The sequence below is a fragment of the Nannospalax galili genome, unplaced genomic scaffold (genome assembly GCF_000622305.1).
Source record: "Nannospalax galili isolate Female #2095 unplaced genomic scaffold, S.galili_v1.0 scaffold816, whole genome shotgun sequence".
NCBI lineage: Eukaryota > Metazoa > Chordata > Mammalia > Rodentia > Spalacidae > Nannospalax > Nannospalax galili.
The window spans coordinates 510,587-532,958 of record NW_008338116.1 but is presented as its reverse complement, the minus strand read 5'-3'; the positions used below and the strand labels follow the sequence as shown (position 1 = coordinate 532,958).

The window sequence follows — 22,372 nt, the reverse complement described above, 5'->3', positions numbered from 1 at the left end:
AAGAAAAGAAAAGAAAAGAAAAGAAAAGAAAAGAAAAGAAAAGAAAAGAAAAGAAAAGAAATCTTATCTAACCCCTTAAAAATTTTAGGGTTACCTCTTCAAGGGGGGGATATGAGAGCAGCAAAAAGCTCCATTAAAAAAAAGGGAGGAAGGAAGGAAGGAAAGAGGGAGAAGAAAGAGAAAGAAAGAAAGAAAGAAAGAAAGAAAGAAAGAAAGAAAGAAAGAAAGAAAGAATCCAAAGATTTATGACATAAAATGTAGAAATAAAACTAAAAGAAAATCTTTGGAATTTTGAGACAAACTTCATTATTATATATACGGAATATTAATTAAGGCTGAAGATGGTAACTCTAGGAAAACCAAACACCTCTGCACAGGGTAAATGACTACTATTATATGGTAGGGAGGTACAGCACTTCTGCATGGTATAGACATCACTGTTTGTTAAGGTATTCAATTTTATGTTCAGTTTTGTCATCCATAAAATAGAGTTTAAATAAATTATCTTAAACATGCCTCCAAAACAGAAAGGCTATGATTTTTCTAGAACGAAAAAAATAGTTCAATTTGAGAGTTTTTAAATAAATCTTTTGTAGGCAAGTTGGAACAAAGTTTTTTCATACCATGTTATCTACCACAGGATTAAGAAAAAAAAACAAAAACACTAGGGGAATAAAAGTCAAATTTTATGAACTCTCATCAACCAAACAAACTTTATACCCCCACTCTATTTTTCAACAATATAAGGAATTATACAAAAACACACAGTTAAAGATTCAAAAGCTATGGGTGGAGATTGTTCAGCACTTAAGAGTGAATACTGCTCTTGCAAAGGACCAGAGTCTCATTTCCAGAACCCAAGTTGGGAAGCTCACAACCTCTTGTAGTTATAGCTCCAGAAGATCGGACACCTTTTCCTGGACTCTGTGGACACACACACACACACACACACACACACACACACAAAATTTTTTTAAAAATCTAAAACCTGTGGCTAGTTCAGTCTCTACAGTGAATACCATAAAAGCATGAGGATCTTAGTTCAATTCCTCCCCAGCACCCACTTAAAAGCCAGACACAGTGGTGAAGTGCATCTTTAACTCCAGTGTCAGGGGAACAGAGATAGGCAGATCCCTGTGGCTCACTGGCTAGCCAACCTAACTCAATCAATGAGTTCCAGTTCAGTGAATGTCTCTGTCTCAAAAAAGACAAAATGATGACTGGAGAGATGGCTCAGAGGTTAAGAGCACTGGCTGTTCTTGCAGAGGGCCCAGGTTTGGTTCTTAGCACCCACATGGAGGCTAACAGTTCCAGTTCCAGGGGCTCCGATGCCTTTCTATGGCTTCTGCAGGCACTAGGGATGCATGTGGTGCACATATATACATATAGGCAAATATTCAAACACATAAAATAATAAATCTTTTTAAAGAAGGATGAGAGTGATGGGAAAGTTATCTAACATTGCCTTCATACATATATGCACATACATGTACCTGTATACATACATGTACACACTCACACAACACACACATAAACTCATATATAAACTACACAGAAAGTTAAAAATTTCAAAAATGAAATTAAATCTGAAAAAAGGAAAATAACACTAAAAAAAAGTACTGTACTATACATGAGTTGAAGAAAACACAAAATGTGGTAAAAGAAAACATGAAAAAGAAATGTAAAGAGGAGATGAACTGTTTAATTTAAAAATAATTTAAGCCAGACACAGTAGAGCATGGCTTTAATCCCTGCACTCAAAAGGCAGAGGCAGGGGGATCTCTGTGAGATATAGGCTAGCCTGGTCCTCAAAGTGAGTTCCAGGCCAGCTGGGACTACAGGAAGACCCTGTCTCAAGCAAAACAAAACAAATTTAAAATACTAGTTCCTCCACTGAATAGCTATTTGATTTTTCCATTGCATTTCTAGATTCAGTGTCTGTTGAAAAATGAAGAGATTTGGGGCAGGATTTTATATTAGCATTCTCTGAACATTAGAAATTAAAAAGGATGAGGCTGAGGTGATAGTTCAGTAGCAAGTGCTGTGCAAGCATGAGAACCTGAGTTCAAGCCCCAGCACCCATGTAAAAAGCCAAGTGTGGTATTTGTGCTTATAATCCCAGCATCAAGGAGGCAAAGACAGGAGGATCCTGGGCCTCTGTGACCTGTCAGTTTAGCATAATCAGTGGGCCCCAGGTCTGAGTTAAAGACCCCATGTAAAATAAAAAACAAAAAACAAAAAAAAAACAAAACAAGGTGGACAACTCCTGAGGGATGATGCCTGAGGTTGACCACTGGCTTCTACACACACACACACACACAAAAAAAAAATTAAAAAGGATTAGCATAATCCTACTGTTTGAGTTTATAATTCTACTTATAAAAATGTGTTCGTATAATTTAGAATAATTTTAGTACCATACAGCAGTTCTCCCTCATCCTTGGTTTTGGGTTTTTTTTTTCTTTTTCTTTTGGTCTTTTTGAAACAGGGTCTCCAGGCTGGCCTTGAACTCACAGAGATCCACCTGCTTCTGCCCCCCAAGTGCTGGGATTAAAGGCATGTGCCACCACACCTGGCCTTTGGTTTTGTTTTCATGCTTTTAGATGTACAGTCAAATGTGATCCAAAAGAATTAAACAGAATTACAGTAACAAAAAAATTCATGTTTTAAATAATTTTTATTATGCCACATTTTTTAAATTGTGTATGTGTGTTTTACTTACTATTGTTAATCTCTTACTGTGCCTAAAGTAAACTTTATCACACACTGACTAGGAAAAAGCATAGCAGACTATGACCCAGGGATTTTAGACCATATTCTTTGTGAATAAAGGAGACCATTATGCAATTCAACTACTGAATTAAGTTGGAAGATAAGAAAAATACATGGCTGAAATATCTTCTGTATATCTCAAGCTTTATTTTCTACTAAGAAAAATACTACTTCTATAGTAACAGTTAAATTTTGGAATACAAAATATATTTATGCTAATAAAATATCACTATTATTCATTCTAAATGTTCTATATACCTAAGGTAATTGAAATCAGTAAGCCAAATCTAAAGAACCTTTTTCTAACTTTAATAATGTTTCTTTATTTGTGTATTACCTGAATATTCTTTGGCAAGACTTCACCTTCCATCCCTGGAATATTAGGTACTGTATGTGGTTTTGGCTCCAGCCAGAAAGAAACCAGCCAACGAATGACAATAACCCGAGCTTTAATGAAAGGCTCCTTTGTACAATAGATTGCTTCATTGGTTTCAGCATCCTTCTTTATCATCACATAATGTGGCTTTGGTCTCATCTGGGGGATATCTATGTAACATGTAACATGAATGGAAAACAAAACATGAAATACAAAAGCATTTATTCTAAGATAAATCTAGAATCTTAAACTTTTTTTCGTGTGTGTGAATGTTTGCTTTCACATATGTATGTGTACCACATACATGCCTGGTGTTTGCCAAGGCCAGAAGACCTGCCAAGGTCGCGTTCCCTGGAATTAAAGTTATAGCCCATTCTGAGCCACCATATGGATACTGGGACCGAACCTAGGGCCTCTGCAAGAGCAGCAAGAGCTCTTAACTGCTGAGCCATCTCTCTAGTCTGCTATTTTTAAACTTCTGAGGAAATATTTTGATGCTACACTGGTTTTAGAAGTGTTCATAAGGGGATGGAGAGATGGCTCAGCAGTTAAGAACACTGCGTTCTTGCAGAAGACCCAGGTTCAAATCCCAGCACCAACATGGCAGCTAACAACTGTCCGTAACTCCAGTCCCAGGGGATCTGATGTCATCTACTGACCTCCGTGGCATTGCATGACACAGGTGCACTTACCTACATGCAGGCAATACATGCATACACATAAAATAAAAATAAAAATTTTTTTAAAAGTTTAAAAAAAGTGTTCATAAATGTTTTACAAATTTGTTAAATGTCAGCATGGAACTAGAAGAATAAGCCACGTATTAGGCTAATACACAGAAACATGTCTTTTCACAAAGTAGCATCAAAATGTTCAAGGAGATGCCACAATGGCCTATACCTGTAATCTCAGCTCTTGTGAGGCTGAGGCAAGAGGATTTGAGCTGGGCCATGTGGTAATTTTGATGCCAGCCTGCGCTTATAAAAGGGGGAGGGAGGGAGCAGCATGGTGGAGGGATGGCTCAGAGTACACACTGCTCTTCCAGAGGACCCATGTTCATTTCCTGGCACCCACATTGAGTGACTCACAACAACCTCTAGCTCCAAAGGATATGATCCCATCCTCTGGCCTGTATTCATATGCATATACCCACATACATACACGCACAAACACATGATTTTAAAAATAAAATAAATCTTTAGTACTCAGGAAGCAGAGGCAGATGGATCTCTGTGAGTTTGAGACCAGAGTGGTCTACATAATTAGTTCCAAGCCAACTGTGGCTATAGGCTGAGACCCTGTCTCTAAATAAATAAATAAATAAATAAATAAATAAATAAATTTTTTCAATTAAAGAAAAACTTTTACCTAAAACAAAGGAAAAATTTCAGTGAATCCTGTGAAATTACAAAAAACTTTCCAAACTACATAAAATTAGTGAGAGCTCACTTTACCTAACAGCATACATACATTTTGAAGTCATGCATAGCATGAAGCTTTGTGAGTCTGCTAGCTGCCTAAACTTGTCATAAGGAATAGCTTTCTGCAAAACAGACATTTCTATAAACAAATTTATCACTTGCCTTTGGTATTTGGCACATGTCTGCCTCTAATCCGGATTTGTCCACAAGGCTCTAACAATCAAGGCCTCAACAGATAATTTGGTGAAGCCACTAAAAATTGGGTAAGAAATGATAAAAAGATACAATAGGCCGGGCATGGTGGTACACACCTTTAATCCGAGCACTTGGAAGGTAGAGGCTGGCAGGTCTCTGTAAGTTTGAGGCTAGCTTGGTCTATATAGTGAGTTCCAGGCCAGCTGGGACTACAGGGAGACCCTGTCTGAAAAATACCCCCCCCCAAAAAAATTGATACAATGGAACTATTTACGCAGTATGATTAATCCTTGACTGAACCTGTGAGAAGCCCTAGAAAAAATAGTCACAATATATAGTCTAAAGTCAGGTGTGGTGTTTCACGCCTGTAATCCAGCACTCAGGAGGCTAAGGCAGGAAGATTACAAATTTGAGGCTAACTTGGGCTATGTACCAAATTCCAGGCCAAGCTAGACATCTTACAAAGCCTTTTCTCAAAAAGAAAAAAGCACACATAGATTCTAAGGGTCATAGAAGCATCAGAACTCAGTTTAATTTATTGGGCTAACTCTTCTAATAGATGAACTCGAGAGAGCAAGTTTTAAATAAATCTTCCTCATTCTCAATGAAAATTTCCTGTTACTATAAATCCACTTTCAGTATGAATCTATCATGTGTACAAATGAAGCAAATAGTAAGTGTGGTAACAAAGGCCAACTTTACAATGAGAGATCTTTTATTCTTATATACGATCTTTTATAAAATTCTAAATTTTACCTACCAAGTACAGGATGATATAAGCTGTTCTCCTTGCAGATGTTTGGGAAAATATAAGGCAAGTAATATTTCTTAAAATGTGAAAACAAAAATGAAAATCCTCGTTCTTGGTTTTCTTTGTTCTTCCATTCTAAACTTTTTACCTAAAAAAAAAAAAAGAAAAAAATTAGAATGAACCTGAGACAGACTTTCTTAAATACAATTATTAGCTCGTTTTTAAAAAAATTTATTATTTTTATTTTATGTGTATGCGTGTATTGCCTGCATGTAGGTAAGTGCACCTGTGTTGTGCAATGGCCACAGAGGTCAGAAGAGGCTGTAGGATCCCCTGGAACTGGAGTTACACACAGTTGTTAGCTGTCATGTGGGTGCTGGGATTCAAACCCAGGTCTTCTGCAAGAACAACCAGTGTTCTTAACCGCTGAGCCAACTCTCCAGCCCCAATTATTAGCTCTTATAAGCAAATTTGTAAAAGATTATGATATACTGAACTACTATATTGTGAAGATGATAGTATATAAAGTCCATTCTTTATTTTTATTAACACATTAATTGTACAATAGGGCTTCATTATGTAATTTCCATACATGCCTATACAGTGTGCTTTGATTGTATTTCATTCTTTAGTGAAATGCTTCTTCTAATCATGTGGTCTAATACACAAACATGTTACATACATTTCAAAAATTTTAGAACTAAACTGTACTGCAAAACTGTGAAAAATTACTCATTTGGCTGAATTAATGACAGAGGTATTAGTGTTCTTTCCTCTCTATCCCTTCCTGAATAATTCTGGTTAAACACATAGGCACATGTGGCCAGGGATATGAGTGTGCACACATAGTGGTCAAGTGTAGATCATCAAAGTACAAGCAGAGGAAGCAGGGTATTCAGGAAAGGCAGCAGTTCAATGGAAACTCTGAGCTTGAGATATATGAGAATGTCCATGAAGTGGGAGGAGGAGGGACAGGGGGACGCAGAGAAGTATAATTATACTATTATGAGTTACAGTAAGACGAGAAAGATATCTAAGATGGGGGCTTGCAAAGGCCTAGAGTGAGATAACAGAACCCAATCAAGTTAAGGAGAGCATCTGCAGAGCTTGGAAATGGTGATTTGGGGAAATATAATTACCTTCAAGAAGGCTGACTAAATAATACATTGAGACTGTGAAGTAAATTTGTCATGGAGGATGGAGGAAGAGAGATGATATGTGTGTATGTATTTATTCTTTAACTTTAATTAATAAGAGGATCAAGGGATAGCGATGTCCAGTATTGACAGTAATGAGCATCCCAAGTGATTGGGTCTTGGATTCTAAATACAATTCTCTAGAGTAGAGCAAAGAAGGTTCAAGGTAAGATGGAAACATTTTGCTCTGCCGGGCAGTAAAGAACTACATTGGGGGCTGATTAGATGGCTCAGTAAAAGATACTTGTCACCAAGTCTAAAGGCCTGAGTTCGATTCCATGAGACTCATATGTTGGAAGAAAAGAAATGAAGTACCAACTCCCACAAGCTGTCCTCTAATGTCCATATGCATACCATGGCACATGCATACCTTACTCCCAGCCCACAGACTAAAAAAAAATGTAATTAAAAAAAATTTTTTTGGGGGGGTCTTTTTGAGACAGGGTTTCCCTGTAGCCCCAGCTGTCCTGGAACTCACTATGTAGACCAGGCTGGCCTTGAACTCACAAAGATCCACCTGCCTCTGCCTCCCAAGTGCTGGGATTAAAGGTGTGCACCACCATGCTCGGCATTTATTTAAATTTTTAAAGAATTATATAAACTACATATGTTGATATACAATTATATATATGAAATATATAAAAATATATCATTTTTAAAGAATTGGAGACAATTCAAAATGCATAGAAATCATCTTAAGGAAGCTTCCACTGACCAATCTAGGACAAGACGAACATCAAAACATGTAACGATAACAAAGAGTAACAGAAGGCGTCACAGGAAACCATGAGCTGGTGTTGAGACAATTAATTACATGAATAAATAAATGGGGAGGGAAGAAAACTCTTGCAGATAGTACCTAGCCTAGATGAATATAGATGCAATGATGGGATTATGTTTTAACACTGGCTAAAATGAGGAGAAATTCAAATATCCCACTGATAAAGGGATACATATGGGGCATATATGTACAATGGAGCATTATCAAGTAATAAAAGTACTGATCATGCTAAAACATGAATGAATTTCCTAACATTTGCTATGTAAAAGAAGCCAGTCAAAAAGAAAGTAATGTACCGGGCGTGGGGGTACATGCCTGTAGTCCCAGCACTCAGGAGGCAGAGGCAGGCGGATCTCTGTGAGTTCAAGGCCAGCCTGGTCTACATAGTGAGTTCCAGGACAGCTGGGGCTATAGGGAGACCCTGTTTAAAAAAAAAAAAAAAAAAAAAAAAAAAAAAAAAAAAAGAAAGTAATGTATGAGTCCATTTTCACTTCACTGTATGTTTACTCATATAAAATGTCAGAATAAAGACAGAAAGTAGATTAGTGTTTGCCTAGAGCAGGAGACAGGGATGTGGGGATATGAAGACTGACTTTTCTGTTATTCATTTTGCTTTTTAGTTTTTTGTTGTTTTTTTTGAGACAGGGTCTCCTGTAGCCACAGCTGTCTTGGCACTCACTATGTAGCCCAGGGTGGCCTTGATCTCACAGAGATACACCTCCCAAGTGCTGGGATGAAAGGTGTGTGTCACCATACCTAGCTAGGGCTGACTTTTTATGGATTTTAGGTTTCCTATTAGGGGAGACTAAAATATTCCAAAAATATTTGTAGTGACAACTGTGATTATACTTTAAATGTTTCCTAATTCTTTAAAAATATTTTTTTAAATTCACTGAGGTGTACATTCCTTGGAATGGAGCTAGACTCCATGTACATGACATCACAATAAAGCTGTCTTCAAACGATTATTAGTTGGCAGGTATCAGAGAAAGAATTCAGCCAAAATCTTCAATGGATACTAAAATGTATGAGTAAAATTTTGATGAAGTTACACAGTTACAAAGTATTTCCAAAAATACTTCTTAACTATAAAGAAAAAAAGAGTATTACTACACTGAAAAACCAGATATATATACAACCTTAATCAAAGGTTCAAGATCAACATTGCAGATACATCGAAATTCAATTAAAAAAAAAACCACAAACCTCAAAAGAAATCATAAAATTTATTTAAAAAAATAGAATATTGCCAGGTGTGGTGGCTCGTGCCTTTAATCCCAGCACTCTGGAAGTAGAGGCAGGTGGAGCTCTGTGAGTTGGACCAGACTGGTCTATACAGAGAATTCCAGGCCTGCTGGGACAACAGGAAAACCCTGTCTCAAAAAAAAAAAAAGAAAGAGCGAGAATACCTTTGTGACATTGGATTAGAAAAAAATTTTTTTCTTAGAAGCAACATCAAAGGTTGGAGTCATGAAAGAAAAAAATTGATCCACTGGACTTTATCAAAGTTAAAAAGCATTTCTTCTTCAAAAGAAGATAAAGACACCCAGCAAAATGGCTCAGCAGGCAAAAGCACTTGCAACACAAGCCTGGTGACCCAAGTTCAATGCCCAGAACCCACAGTGAAAGGAGAATATGAACCTCCAAAAATTGTCCTCTGACCTCCACATATGTCATGGCATGCAAGTATCTATGCTTGCTTGTGCCAAGCCTGACCATCTGAGTTCAATCCCTGTAACCCACATAATGGAAGGAGAAAACTGACTCCTGCAAGTTGTCCTTTACTTTCACATGTTTGCTGTGCTCCTAACCTCACACACACACACACACACACACACACACACACACGCGTGCACTAATAATAATTAATTTTTTAAAAAGAGTTTTCAGGGCCAGGCATGGTGGCACATGCACAGGCAGGCAGCTCTGAGTTCCAGGCTTAGGCACAGAAGTATATACCTGTAATTCCAACACTTAGAAGGCAAAAGCAAGAGAATGAGGAATTCGAGATCATAAATAGCTACACAGGCAGTTCAAAGCCAGGCTGGATACAGGAGACCCTGTCTTTTAGGAAAAAAACAAAAGAAAAAACCTGCTGTGACACTTGATGTGGTGCTGCATGCTTACACTAGCACTTGGAAGGCAGATAGGCCTCAGTTGTAGTGTGAGATCCTGTCTCAAAACAGCAAAATCAGATCAATCAACAACAAAAAAGTATGCTATGAAAATGAAGACTGAGAAAATTTTATAAAATGTATCTAAGGAATTCTATCTAAATTATGTATTTAAAACCTTACTACTAGGGCTGGAGAGATGGCTCAGCGGTTAAGAGCACTGATTGCTCTTGCAGAGGACCCGGGTTCAATTCCCAGCACCCACATGGCTGCTACAAACCATTCTTAATTCCAGTTTCAGGGGAATCTGAAGCCCTCTTCTGACCTCCACGGCACTGCACGACACAGGTGCACTCACATACATGTAGGCAATACACTCATAGACACAAAATAAAAATAATAAAATATTTTTTTAAAACTACTTACACTTAATATGACAGATGGCTTAATTTAAAAATGTGTCAAAGAAATGAATAGACACTTCACCCAAGAAGACGGCAGGTACATAACATACTTGGGCCACTATCAGCAGTTAGGAAATGAAATTTCACAAATATGATACCAATATACACTCATAAGAATGACTACAATTTAGAGTGAACAATACTGTTAGTAAGGATAGGAAACAACTATAAGTCTCACACATTACTGGTGAAACATAAAAAGGTACAATCATTTGAAAAACAGTGTGACAGTTTCTTACAAAGTTAGTATCTACTGTATCATCCAGAAATTCTACTCCTAGACATTTACTCAAGGGAGAATGCTTATTTCCAATATGAAGATTTCTTTACTGATATCTGCAGTAGTTTTATTTCGATGAGTGAAAACCTGAAGACAACCTGAATGATCATGAACCAGATTATAAGATAATTATGGCACACAACAGAATCTACTCAAGAGTAAAAAGGAAATGGTAAGACCCTATTACTGACATGCACTTTGGATATAGGGCATAAAAAACCAGTTTCAAACTAACCAGGAAACTCTCTCCCTGTTGGCTAATTTACATAGTGCTAGAAGGTGTTATGCAGGCTGCTGAGGCAGAAAAGGACATATTGATGTTTTACCCAGCACTGGAGCCTACATACTACAATACTGCCCTGACAGGCCAGTTGTGCCACTGGTGAAATAGGAGCATGATCGTTTGGGGGATAACCAACCATTTTCTGAAATGGATTTGAGGCCTGCTCCTCAAGAGCCATTTCATGTCTGGTACTGCAAACCTGATCAAAAGCCCATGACTGGGGAGACCACAGGTCCTAGAGGAGGAACCACTGGTAGTGTTTCACTAAATGATCATGTTGTCAAAACTGCCTTCTTAATATGTACATTTATACCCATAGATCTGTGCTGCTCTCAAATAGAAAAGCTTCTTTTTTACAGTGAGTAGTGATTAATGCAGAGATTCAAAACTGGTCAAAGAACTGAGAATAAGGGACTATTGAGTGTTAACCATAGATGGATCATCTATAACCACATCCAGGGCTCAGGAAACACTTAGGATAAGGAACTAAAAAGAATGTAAAAGCCAGAGCATAGGGGAAGGGGGCTATGAAATGCTATCTTCTGGGTATAACACATCAACTCCCAGCAGCTGTGGTCACCCGCAAAAGATCCACACAAAATCAAGACAGTCGAAATTAAAGCATTGACAGGAGAATGGCTCCCAAGGCCCCATCCCTAGCAAAGGAGTTAGTGGTAACTGATGGCTGCTGAAGGAGGGTGGGTCACTTTTCTTTACAACTATGTCTACAGATAGGTTCCCATGCCCTAGAAGATGACCCAATACCTATGCATATATGGTCAATATTGACTAGACTCAGGCATCACTTTTCTTTACAACTATGTCTACAGATAGGTTCTAATAATAATAATAACAACCCAATACCTATGCATATATGGTCAATACTGACTAGACTCAGGAGATTAATAATAATAATAATAACAATAATGACCCAATACCTATGCATATATGGTCAATACTGACTAGACTCAGGAGGTTACTAATAATAATAGTAATAATAGGATATGAAGTTGGGAAGAAGATAGGTAGAAAGTTCCAGGGGGAGTTGGACGGAGTAGGAAGGGGTAGTTATGACCAAAACACATTGTATACATGTGTGAAATTATTCAAAAATATAAATTGAGGGGCTGGAGAGATGGCTCAGTGGTTAAGAGCACTGGCTGCTCTTACAGAGGACCTGGGTTCAGTTCCCAGCACCCACATGGTGGTTAATAGCTGTCCCTAACATCCACTTCTGACCTCCATGGGCATTTCGTGACATGGGTGCACTTACATACGTGCAGGCAATACACTCATACACACAAAATAAAAATAACAAATTATTTTTAAAAAATAAATTTGCCAGGCCCAGTGGTGTACACCTTTAAGCCCAGCACTTGGGAAGCAGAGCCAGGTGGATCTCTGTGAGTTCAACACAAGCCTGATCTACACAGCAAGTTCCAGGTCAGCTGGGGCTACAGGGAGACCCTGTCTCAAAGACAAAAACAAAATTAAAATAAAAAAAATAAGTTTAAATTATTTCTTCAAGAAGCAAATTATTGATCCACACAAGACTATGGATGATTCCTAAATAATTATGCTGAAAAAGATGCCAGAATAAAAATGAATACAAATTATATGATCCATTTATATGAAATACAATAAAAATCTTATCAATGGTTGTATGAGGGACAGTACTGCAAAACGATAGATTATAAAGAGATTCAAGGAAATTTCTGAGGCTGTTAGTGTTCCTTATCTGGAATGTGTGATTTTTTTTTAATTTAACAAAATTCATTATGTTGCGACTGGGCCCTGTGGCCCACACCTGCAATCTCAGCACTCCAGAGGCTGAGGCAGGGGGATTATGATTTGAGGCCAGCCTGGGCTGGGCTATATAGGTAGTTCCAAAACAAAAAGGAAACAAGGGAGGGAAGAAGGGAGAAAACAAGGGAGGGAGGGAGGGAGGGAAAGATTTATCAAATGTCAAAATTTACTGTATAGCAAATTAAATCTCTATTAACCAGTAAGGCAGTTTTAAAACTTTATATGAAGCATAAAAGTTTTAAATAATGACAGTTACAAGTACCCATCACAGGATACTTACTGCATTCTACCTCTTTTTACTCTTAGCACTTTGCACTAAACCTCAAATAGAATGGCTATTCTTTTACAAACGAGGAAAGTGTAGAATTGTTCAGTAACATGACAAAGGTTGCACTATTACTAAGATGTGGAATCAGCATTCAAAGCCTAGTAATCTGGCTCAGGATCCAAAATAACATTGTTTGTTCTGGAAGTATAAAGAATGTTTTATACTTTGAATAATTATAAAAAGAATATGTGCCGGGTGTGGTGGCGCACTCCTTTAATCCCAGCACTCGGGAGGCAGAGGCAGGCGGATCGTTGTGAGTTCAAGGCCAGACTGGTCTACATAGTGAGTTCAGGTCAGCTGGGACTACAGGGAGACCCTGTTTAAAAAAAAAAAAAAAAAAAAAAAAAAAAAAAAAGAATATGTATGTGCTAAAAGGACATGCACATTTGATATCAAGAGATGAATAGTTTTCTTTACCAAGTACATGTTCCTCAAATTTCAAAAGTTATGAATAGGTTTAAATGTAAATCACTTTTCCCCAATTCCTTCTCTAATTGTTACATCTTGAGAGAATGATCCTAAATCAGTTTATAGTTTTTCATTTAAAGTACCAGAGCTGCTATAAATTAGAGGATTAAAAAATAAGTCCAACTGGCTCATATAAGGTTTAAGTACAAGAGCCTACTTTACAGGGTTGGGAAGATGGCTCAGTTGGTAAAGAACCTGCTGTGCAAGCATGAAGACCTGAGTTTGGATCTAAGGCACCCAAGTAAAAAGCCATGGACTGCGGGTGCATTCAGGTGGGACAGAGAGAAGCAGATCCCTTAAGCTCAGTGGCCAGCCACATTAGCTCAACTGATGATGAGCTCCAGGTTCAGTGGGAGACCCTGTCTCAAAAAATAAGATTGAAGACACCTGAAGATAACCTCTGATCTCTGAACACAAAGTATGCATGCACACCTGCACACACATGATAAGTACACATGACACAAACATGTAAGAATCTACTTCATAATATTTTTTCTCTTCAGCTCCCTGAGAGTTTCATAATCATTCTAGTAACTTTTATTTGAGGAAAGGATAGTAGCATACATTTTTTTCTTTCTTTTTTTTTTTTTTGGTCTTTTTGAGACAGGGTCTCTCAGTAGCCCCAGCTAACCTAGAACTCACTATGTAAGCCCAGACTGGCCTTGAATTCACAGAGATCCACCTGCCTCTGACTGGGATTAAAGGCATGTGCCATCACGTCTGGCTTAGCATACTTTTTTTTTTTTTTTGGTCTTTTTGAGACAGGGTCTTGCTGTAGGCCCAGCTGTCCTGGAACTCACTATGCAGACCAGGCTGGCCTTGAACTCACAGAGATCCGCCTGCCTCTGCCTCCCAAGTGCTGGGATTAAAGGCGTGCACCACCATGTCCAGCGGTGTAGCATACATTTTTAAAAGTAGAAATCTGTTACTCTTCCTTTAAGAAAATAAGCAAATATCTACTATAACAAAATAATGGCAAAAGAAGGGAAAATTACCCACATCAGATAGTTAAGGAAGAGTATCTTTTCATAAGAAGAAATATCAGAGGACTCTGTGTGCTCATGCATGCCAGTATACAAAGAAAAAGCCATGTACATATACAGTGAAAAGATAACACATACCTGAATTACTATATATTTTAAAAGTGCTTCAAGAAAATAACTTGTGAGATCTTCTTGTCCTTTATCTCCTGATTGTGGGGGAACAAGAGGTGTGATTTCCTCTATAGTTACTTGGGCTATGCAAAGAAAAAAAGAATAGTATAATCATAAGACAAATAATACAAAAATACAACTAAATGAAATTTAGCAAAACATGTATGCAATGAAAACTGTTTTAAAAATTTCTAATGATTGAGTGTTGAATAAATTTAAGGTTACAGTGACCTACCCTGACAGCCTGTAACCATCATAAACTTAAAAAGTGCCTGTTCTGTGACTCCTTGATTGTAAGGAAACGGCATAGGGATGAACAGACATGCAGTGATTAAGGCGACACAGATCTCACTAAAGAACTCCTGGTGATTGTAGATTCACACCAGGAGTGTCCATTATGAAATAAAACAATATGATGAGAAGCACTAACAATAATGTGCTTATCATTAAATTAACATTCTGGCTACATTTATGAGGAATTTACACTTTTTAACTTTTAGATAATAAAAAACTCATTGTAACAAATATTAATGCAAAAAAAAAATCAACTAAATTCTCTCAGATATTTCCTAAGCAGTACACTCAGTAACTAGTTCAACACAGGCAGGTCTTAAAACTTGCCTCAAATGAATATTACCCAAGTAAGCCCACAACAGAGGCATAATCTCAATTCTAAAATAATACACTGCATGTTATTTCTAACACTTAACCTAAAAAGCTTATTCTTTAAAAGTGTAATCTTGGGGGTTGGAGAAATGGCTCAGTGGTTAAGAGCACTGGCTGCTCTTACAGAGCACCCAGGTTCTATTCCCAGCACCCACATGGCGGCCAAGAACCATCCATAACTCTAATTCCAGGAGATCCGACACCCTCTTCTGACCTCCGTGGGTACTGCATGACATGGTACACTTTACACACATGCCGACAATACATTCACATTCACACATGAATAAATAAAAAAAATAAAAGCACCATCTCTATCACCTGTACTCTGGATGTTTTTTTGACCACTCTTTCCTCATATTATATTACTGGTGCCTTTTTGTGTGAAGCTATAAAGCTCCCACTAAGACTCGTGAACTTCTTAAAGATATATAAATAGTCCATATTTTCTATGCCCTGCAGAATAAAAAGCAAAACTTCTGTTCTTGGGGCTGGAGCGATGACTCAACAGTTAAGAAACTATACTGTTCTTACAGAGGACCCAGGTTGCAACATATTCTTCTGACCTCTGCAGGTATCTGTATGCATGTGGTACAACACACACACACACACACACACACACACACACACGCACAACTTTTCTTTGTAAACTGAAGAATAAAACTTCTATTCTCAAAAACTGAAGGTAAAAGAGTTGATGAAAAATGCATGTGAGGAGCTGGCTCAGCAGTTAAAAGCACTTTCTGCTCTCACAGAGGACAAGGGTTCAGTTCCCATCTCCCACATGATGGCTAACACTATGTAACTCCAGTTCCAGGGGATCCAATACCCCCTTCTGGCCTGCATGGGCACTGCTTGCACATGGTGCACTTACATACAATGTAGGCAAAACGATTAAATGAATATTTTTTAAATGCACGTGAAGCTAATTTTAAAAGGTCAGCCATAAAAATTGTTACAAATGAGGGGCTGGAGAGATGGCTCAGCAGTTAAGAGCACAGACTGCTCTTGCAGAGGACCCAGGTTCCAGTCCCAGCACCCACATGGTGGCTACAAACTGTCCTTAACTCCAGTTCCAGGGGAATCCGAAGCCCTCTTCTGATCTCTGGGCACTGCACAACACGGGTGCACTCACATACATGAGGTGATACACTCATACACATAAAATAAAAATAATAAATAAAATAATTTAAAGAACTGTTACAAAAGAAAGCACACAGGGATAGGATGACAGTGATTCAAAGGAAAGAGTGCTCATGAAACATTGGTTAGATACTTTAGAATGACTGTGTGCAAACAGGCAGACTTAAGAAATCTACTTGAGTTGTTTCATTTATACACTTTATGCTACAGATATCATTTGCTTTACTCCAAAGAGTATAATTTTTAGAAATATTACAGTAAGATGAAACATCCAACAGAACACAAAGACTGAATGTATGGTTACCATGAGGTTATTAGGGTTCTGCCTGAATTGGATAAGCCTAGATATAAAAAAGGAGACATCAGAGGGCTCACTCTGTGCACATGCATGCAAGACACAAAGGAAAAGGTCATGTGAGCATGCAATGGGAAGGTGCAGTCTGCAAGCTGAGAAGAGGCCTCACCAGAAACTGGACCTGTCAGCACCTGATTGTGAACTAGAGGTATCTAGACAGTATGTGTCTACCCTTGAAACCACTCACTCAGTCTGTGGTATTTTGGTACTGCAGCCTTAGTCAACTAACAGAATCTATACAATAATTGCTTGCTAGTGAAAGAATATATAGACAGTTTTATATAAACATATAAACAGAGCGGTTGTGGTAGATCTCTGTGAGTTCAAGGCCACCATGGTCTACATACCAAGTTCGAGGCCAGCAGAGGCTATAGGGAGACCCTGTCTCAAAAAGACCAAAAAAAGAAAAAAAAAATAAAAAATAAAATAAAATAAAATAAACAAAAAGAAAAACTACTTTGTTATTTAAGCGGAAGTAATACAAGGAGAAGAAAACTAAAGAAATAAAGAAAAGTAATAGTGAAAATCTTAAAGTAAAAAAAGGACAAGGATTCACTAATTAAAAAAAGCAAAAGTTAAATAACATTTCTAAAATTACAAATTAAAATTCCAAATGAAAATACTACTGGGGATTTATTACAACAATTTATATGTAGGGTTTTTTTTTTTTTAGTATTTTATTTTATGTGTATTGCCTGCATGTATATGAGTGCACTCGTGTCATGCAATGCCACGGAGGTCAGAAGAGGGCTTCAGATTCCCCTGAAATTTGAGTTAAGGATGGTTTGTACCAGTCATGTGGGTGCTGGGAATCGAACCCGGGTCCTCTGCAAGAGCAGTCAGTGCTCTTAACCTCTGAGCCATCTCTCCAGCCCCCTATATATGTAGTATTTTTATAGTCATCTACTACACAAAGTAAAACAGACGTCTACTCCCATGTACCTCTAAACTAATTCCAGGATATAAAATGATGCATAAGAAACATAAACACAAGATATTTTAAAGCCAGGAGTAACAGTCATCACCTCCTAGCAGTTGGGAGGCAGAAGCAGGAGGGTCATTCATTCAAGTTCATCCTTGACCACATAGCAAATCCAAGGTTAGCTTCAGCTTTATGAGATTTTGTCTCAAAAAAAAAAAACAAAAAAAAACCCACATATAAAAATACACTATATGATATCAAGTATCTGTATTAGCCATGTGTTTCAGATTCTCCAACATCTGGAACTTTGCTAACTGGAGAGAATGTCCTTAGTAGGGCTGGCAATTTCTAGAAGTAGTGAAGGCTAATAGAGGCTTTCATATGCAAACCAATTTATCTAGAGTCTACATCCCACAGAGTCCTCTAGTCTAAGACTTCAAGCCACTATCTTCCTGTCCTAATCACACAAGGACTAAGTACTAGACAATTAGGCACAATCTTTGTGTACCAGAACCTTCTGAAATTATCCATACTAGCTAATTTTTAACTTGTTTTCCCTGACTTGTCTGCTCCTTCTCATGGAACCACAGTAAAGCTCTTGCCCACATTTATTTATGCACTTCTATTCCCTGTGACTTCTGACTGATGCTGATCTCTCCCTGTCTGGTTCTCTCTCTCTCTCTCTCTCTCTCTCTCTCTCTCTCCCTCCCTCACTCCCTCCCTCACTCTCTCCCTCTCTCTTTCCTCTCTCTCTCCTCTCTTCTCTCTCTCTCCTCTTCTCTCCTCTCTCTCTCCCTCCCACCCTCTCTCCTTTCTCTCTCTCTCTCAAAAAGAAAATTAAAAAAAAAAAAAAAATTTTTTCAACAAAAAAAAAAAAAAAAAAAAAAAAAAAAAAAAAAAACCCTTTTCTATCCTGGCCTGTGACATGAGATGTGCTTCTTCTTAGAAACCAGGTAACAAATGATGTTTCAACAACTGTCTTAATCTGTAGGCCTCAGGGATTAAACCAAAGTAATACTAAAAACCTACTGTCTCAGATTATCCATTTGTTAAGTATGCAGACATTTTAATATTCTAAAAAATTAAGAAACTATACAGAGTGCTACAGAGACGGTTCAGTGGGTAAAGTGGTATCTGCACAAGATGAGAACCTGAGTCCAGATTCCCCGCACCCATGTAAAAAAGTCAGGTGACTGCTTTAAGCAGCACAACTCGAGGAAGAAATGGCAGGAGCAGGAGGACTGGGGACAGCAGCTGGCTCGCTAGTCCAGCTGAAATAGTAAATTTCAAATTTAATAAGAGACTCTGTCCCCACAAGAAAAAAAAGATGGAAATGTAACTGCAGAAGACACCACAATGTCAACCTCTGGTCAGTCCATGTGCACCCACATGGGCAAGCACAACCATGCATGGGCACATATACCACACACACATGCTCGCACACACAAAAATACATAAATAAACACGTATTTTAAATATTTTATGAGTGTATTGCCTAAATGTATGTAAGTGCACTTGTGTCATACAATGCTTGGGGAAGCCGAAAGAGGGTGTCAGATCCCCTGGAATTAGTTATGGACAGTTGTTAGCTGCCATGTGAGTGCTGGGAATTGAACCCAGGTCCTCTGCAAGAGCAGCCAGTGCTCTTAAGCACTGAGCCAGCTCTCCATATGTTTATGGGTAAACACTTTTTTTTTGGTCTTTTTGAGACAGGGTCTCCCTGTAGCCCTGGCTTACTATGTAGACCAGGATGGCCTCAACTGAACTCAAGAGATCTGCCTGCCTCTAGGAATGCTGGGATTAAAGGCATGCACCACCACGCCCAGTTTGGTAAACACATTTTTTAAAAACTACAGAAAACACACACATACTGATAATATCTCACGAATCTTACTTTCTTGAAGGTTGAGTGGAGGATTAATAAGATTATCTAGAGTTCGAGGTCCATATTCAGATTGTGGTGCTGAAAATCCAGGGATTAAGCATGAAAACATGCAGAGCTGTTCTTTGCCGCAGTTATTCTGAAGAGCTTGCAACCATAACAAGAAAAGACGAACACCTTCCCGTCTAATCTAAAATAAAATAAAATGAAATACAGTATTTTTAATAGAAATCCTTCCTTCCTCTTAAGAACACAGTTCTTTAGAACGACCTTTTGTAGAAGAACCAGAAAGACAAGATGAAGACAGAGTGGAAGTAGATATAACCAGGGCAGCTACAGAACTATCATTTCCAACTCTAAATTCAAGGACTTGTAAGAATCAATGTGGGCTGGGAACGTGGCTCAGTTGTAGAGCCCTTCTCTAGCATATGCAAAGCAGCAGGTCTAAGCCCCAGCAGTGGGGGAAGAGGCCAGAATAAACCTGGTTTCTAACAATTGTTCTTAAAGTAACAATTTCCATTTGTGAAAAAACAGGAAAACCATTTCCTTATTTCATTCTCCTTTCCTACCTCCTATCACCACCAGTCTAACCCAAAAAGGAGGAAGTGACAGCCCAATGATGCCTCCTGGCTACAAAAAGTTCAGAGACATGGTGAATAGCTAATTCATGCTTTAATCCCTAAAAGTTTTGAAATTATTCAAATTATAAAATTTATTTAAATACTATTTTTAAAAGTTACTTAAGGGGCTGTAGAGATGACTTAGGGGTTAAGAGCACTGATTGGTCTTACAGAGGACCAGGTTTAATTCCTAGCACCCACATGACAGCTAACAACCATCTGTAACTCCAGTTCCAGCGAATCTGATGCCCTCTTCTGACCTCTGTGGGCATTGCACAACACAGGTACACACATGCAAGCAATATACTCTACACATAAAATAAAAACAACACATTTTTTAAAGTTACTTAAAAGTTCTCTGAAATTACCTCAATTACTACTTAATTACGTCCTAGCTACAAATTTAGAACTTGGCTTACTGTTGTACTGAAGACCCTAAAACATTCCTCATATAATATGTCAGTTTATATAACCTATAGCATAAAACTTTGGGAATGGACAAAATAGGCAGACAGAGAGAGATAAAGAAAAAGTGAGCCAGGTGAGGTAACACACACCTGAAATGCCAGTACTTGGGAGGCTTGAGGCAGGAGAATCATGGGTTTATGGGCAGCCTGGGCAATAAGAGTTTTCAAAACCAAACAAACAAACAAAAAACTAAATCAGTATTTTATAAATTTATTTATACATAAAACTCCCCTACTGTCTTTTATACCTAAAAATAGCTATGGTAAAATAAAAACTAATTTGTTAAATGACTAATAATTTTCTGGGTGCCACACACAGGAATATTTCATGGGGAATGAGTCAATGCAGTGACAAAATAGTTTTTTAATGCCCATGTACTTTCATACACTTTGGGTATGTAAGTCATATTTTAAGCAACTTTTTTCAAATAAATTGAAAACAACTCAACGAACTTCAGAAAAAGTGGAATTAAGTGGCATGTATGCTTCACTCAGCTTTTTGTTTTTTGAGACGGGATATTAGGCAGCCAAGGCAGGCTTCAGTCTTGCTATGAAGAAGATGACCTTGAACTCATGATCCTCCTGCCTCTACCTCCTCAGTATTAGGATTCCAGATGATCCTCAATTTCCTCAGTGCTGGGATTCTAGATATGTATCACCATGCCTAGTTTACTCAGTGCTGGGAATCAAACCCAGGGCTTCATACATGTTAGGCAAGCATTCTGGGTCACACCCCAGCCCTTTATTCAATTTCTTAAAGTCAGAGAAAATACATATAATTATATTATACCTTTAAGGAGTTTCCTGTATGGAGCAGTTTCTTTAAAATCAATCCTGAAAAGAACAACATGATTTTAAATATTCCTATATTTATAAATGTCAGAGTTCTCCTTAAAACTTGAAAACATTTTTAAACAAGTCCTTGGCAATCTCTAAATTATTCTTGGTGACCTTGATAACTCTTTGAGAACACTTGAAGTCAGACGGGTATATAAAAAAGTCACCTTTTCAACACAACTAAACATGGTTTACTTTATTGATAAAACTTATTCCCCAAATTGTGTTTAACACAATAATCTATTACATCTCTATTTACACTGAAAATATGAATAAAGAAAGTATTATTAATATAGAAAATATATTATAAAAAGGTTTAAGTTAACCTAATGTTTCCTAACAAATATTCTCATTACAGTAACAAACATCTAGAGGCTCACCATTCAGTGTGAACATCTAAATGCAATACCATGTTTGTTATAATTTAAAATACTTATTTATGTTATCTTTATGTTTTATGTAGCCACATAATGGTAGATTGAAACTTAAATAATTTTCTTCCTTTCTCCTCCATAGGAAAGCATTATATAGATTTTGGTATTAATCATTTCCAAAAATATTTTTATATTACTACTACTTACTTATAAATTCATAAATTACTTAGAACACATTATTTTAAAATCTTATATAAATGGTATACACAGCAATTCACTTACAAGTTGATTTTCGTATCCAATATTAACTTTTAACATTTATATTGGTCTATGTAGCTCTAGTTAATTTATTTTTATCTACTTTATACTATGTCAATATATAAATGAACAAAAATTTTACCTTCTTTCTATTAGGACATTTGGTTTATTTTCCAATTTTTGTCATTATCAAGAATATTACCATAAATGTTCTTTTTCATGATTCCCTATTACACATGACTTTTCCTGGGATATATAAATCTCAATGAAATCATTCACTTTTAATGTTTCCAAATAATTGGAAAATTCTAAGGTTTTACTGACAACAATATCAGCATTGTGTAACAGTACTCTGGTAGTGCTGGCAGAATGACCCAATGACATATGATCTAAAATTTGATAATTAGTGAAATTTTAATGTTGTTTCCATTTGTAGAATGACCTACAACATGGACAGAATCT

The 22,372-nt window shown here is 37.4% G+C and overlaps 1 protein-coding gene across 12 annotated transcripts in view; it reads right to left on the bottom strand.

Moving 5' to 3' along the window:
• Nucleotides 1–22,372, bottom strand: part of Ralgapa1 (Ral GTPase activating protein catalytic alpha subunit 1) — a 276,016-nt gene that overhangs the window by 204,831 nt on the left and 48,813 nt on the right. For all 12 annotated transcript variants that reach the window (XM_029563450.1, XM_029563452.1, XM_029563451.1 and 9 more), the window contains exons 5-9: nucleotides 21,232–21,275; nucleotides 19,367–19,544; nucleotides 14,357–14,472; nucleotides 5,525–5,663; nucleotides 3,110–3,318 (exon numbers count right to left, since the gene is read on the bottom strand). In XM_029563450.1, the coding sequence (XP_029419310.1) occupies nucleotides 3,110–3,318; nucleotides 5,525–5,663; nucleotides 14,357–14,472; nucleotides 19,367–19,544; nucleotides 21,232–21,275 (686 nt within the window). The remainder of the gene's footprint in view (nucleotides 1–3,109; nucleotides 3,319–5,524; nucleotides 5,664–14,356; nucleotides 14,473–19,366; nucleotides 19,545–21,231; nucleotides 21,276–22,372) is intronic.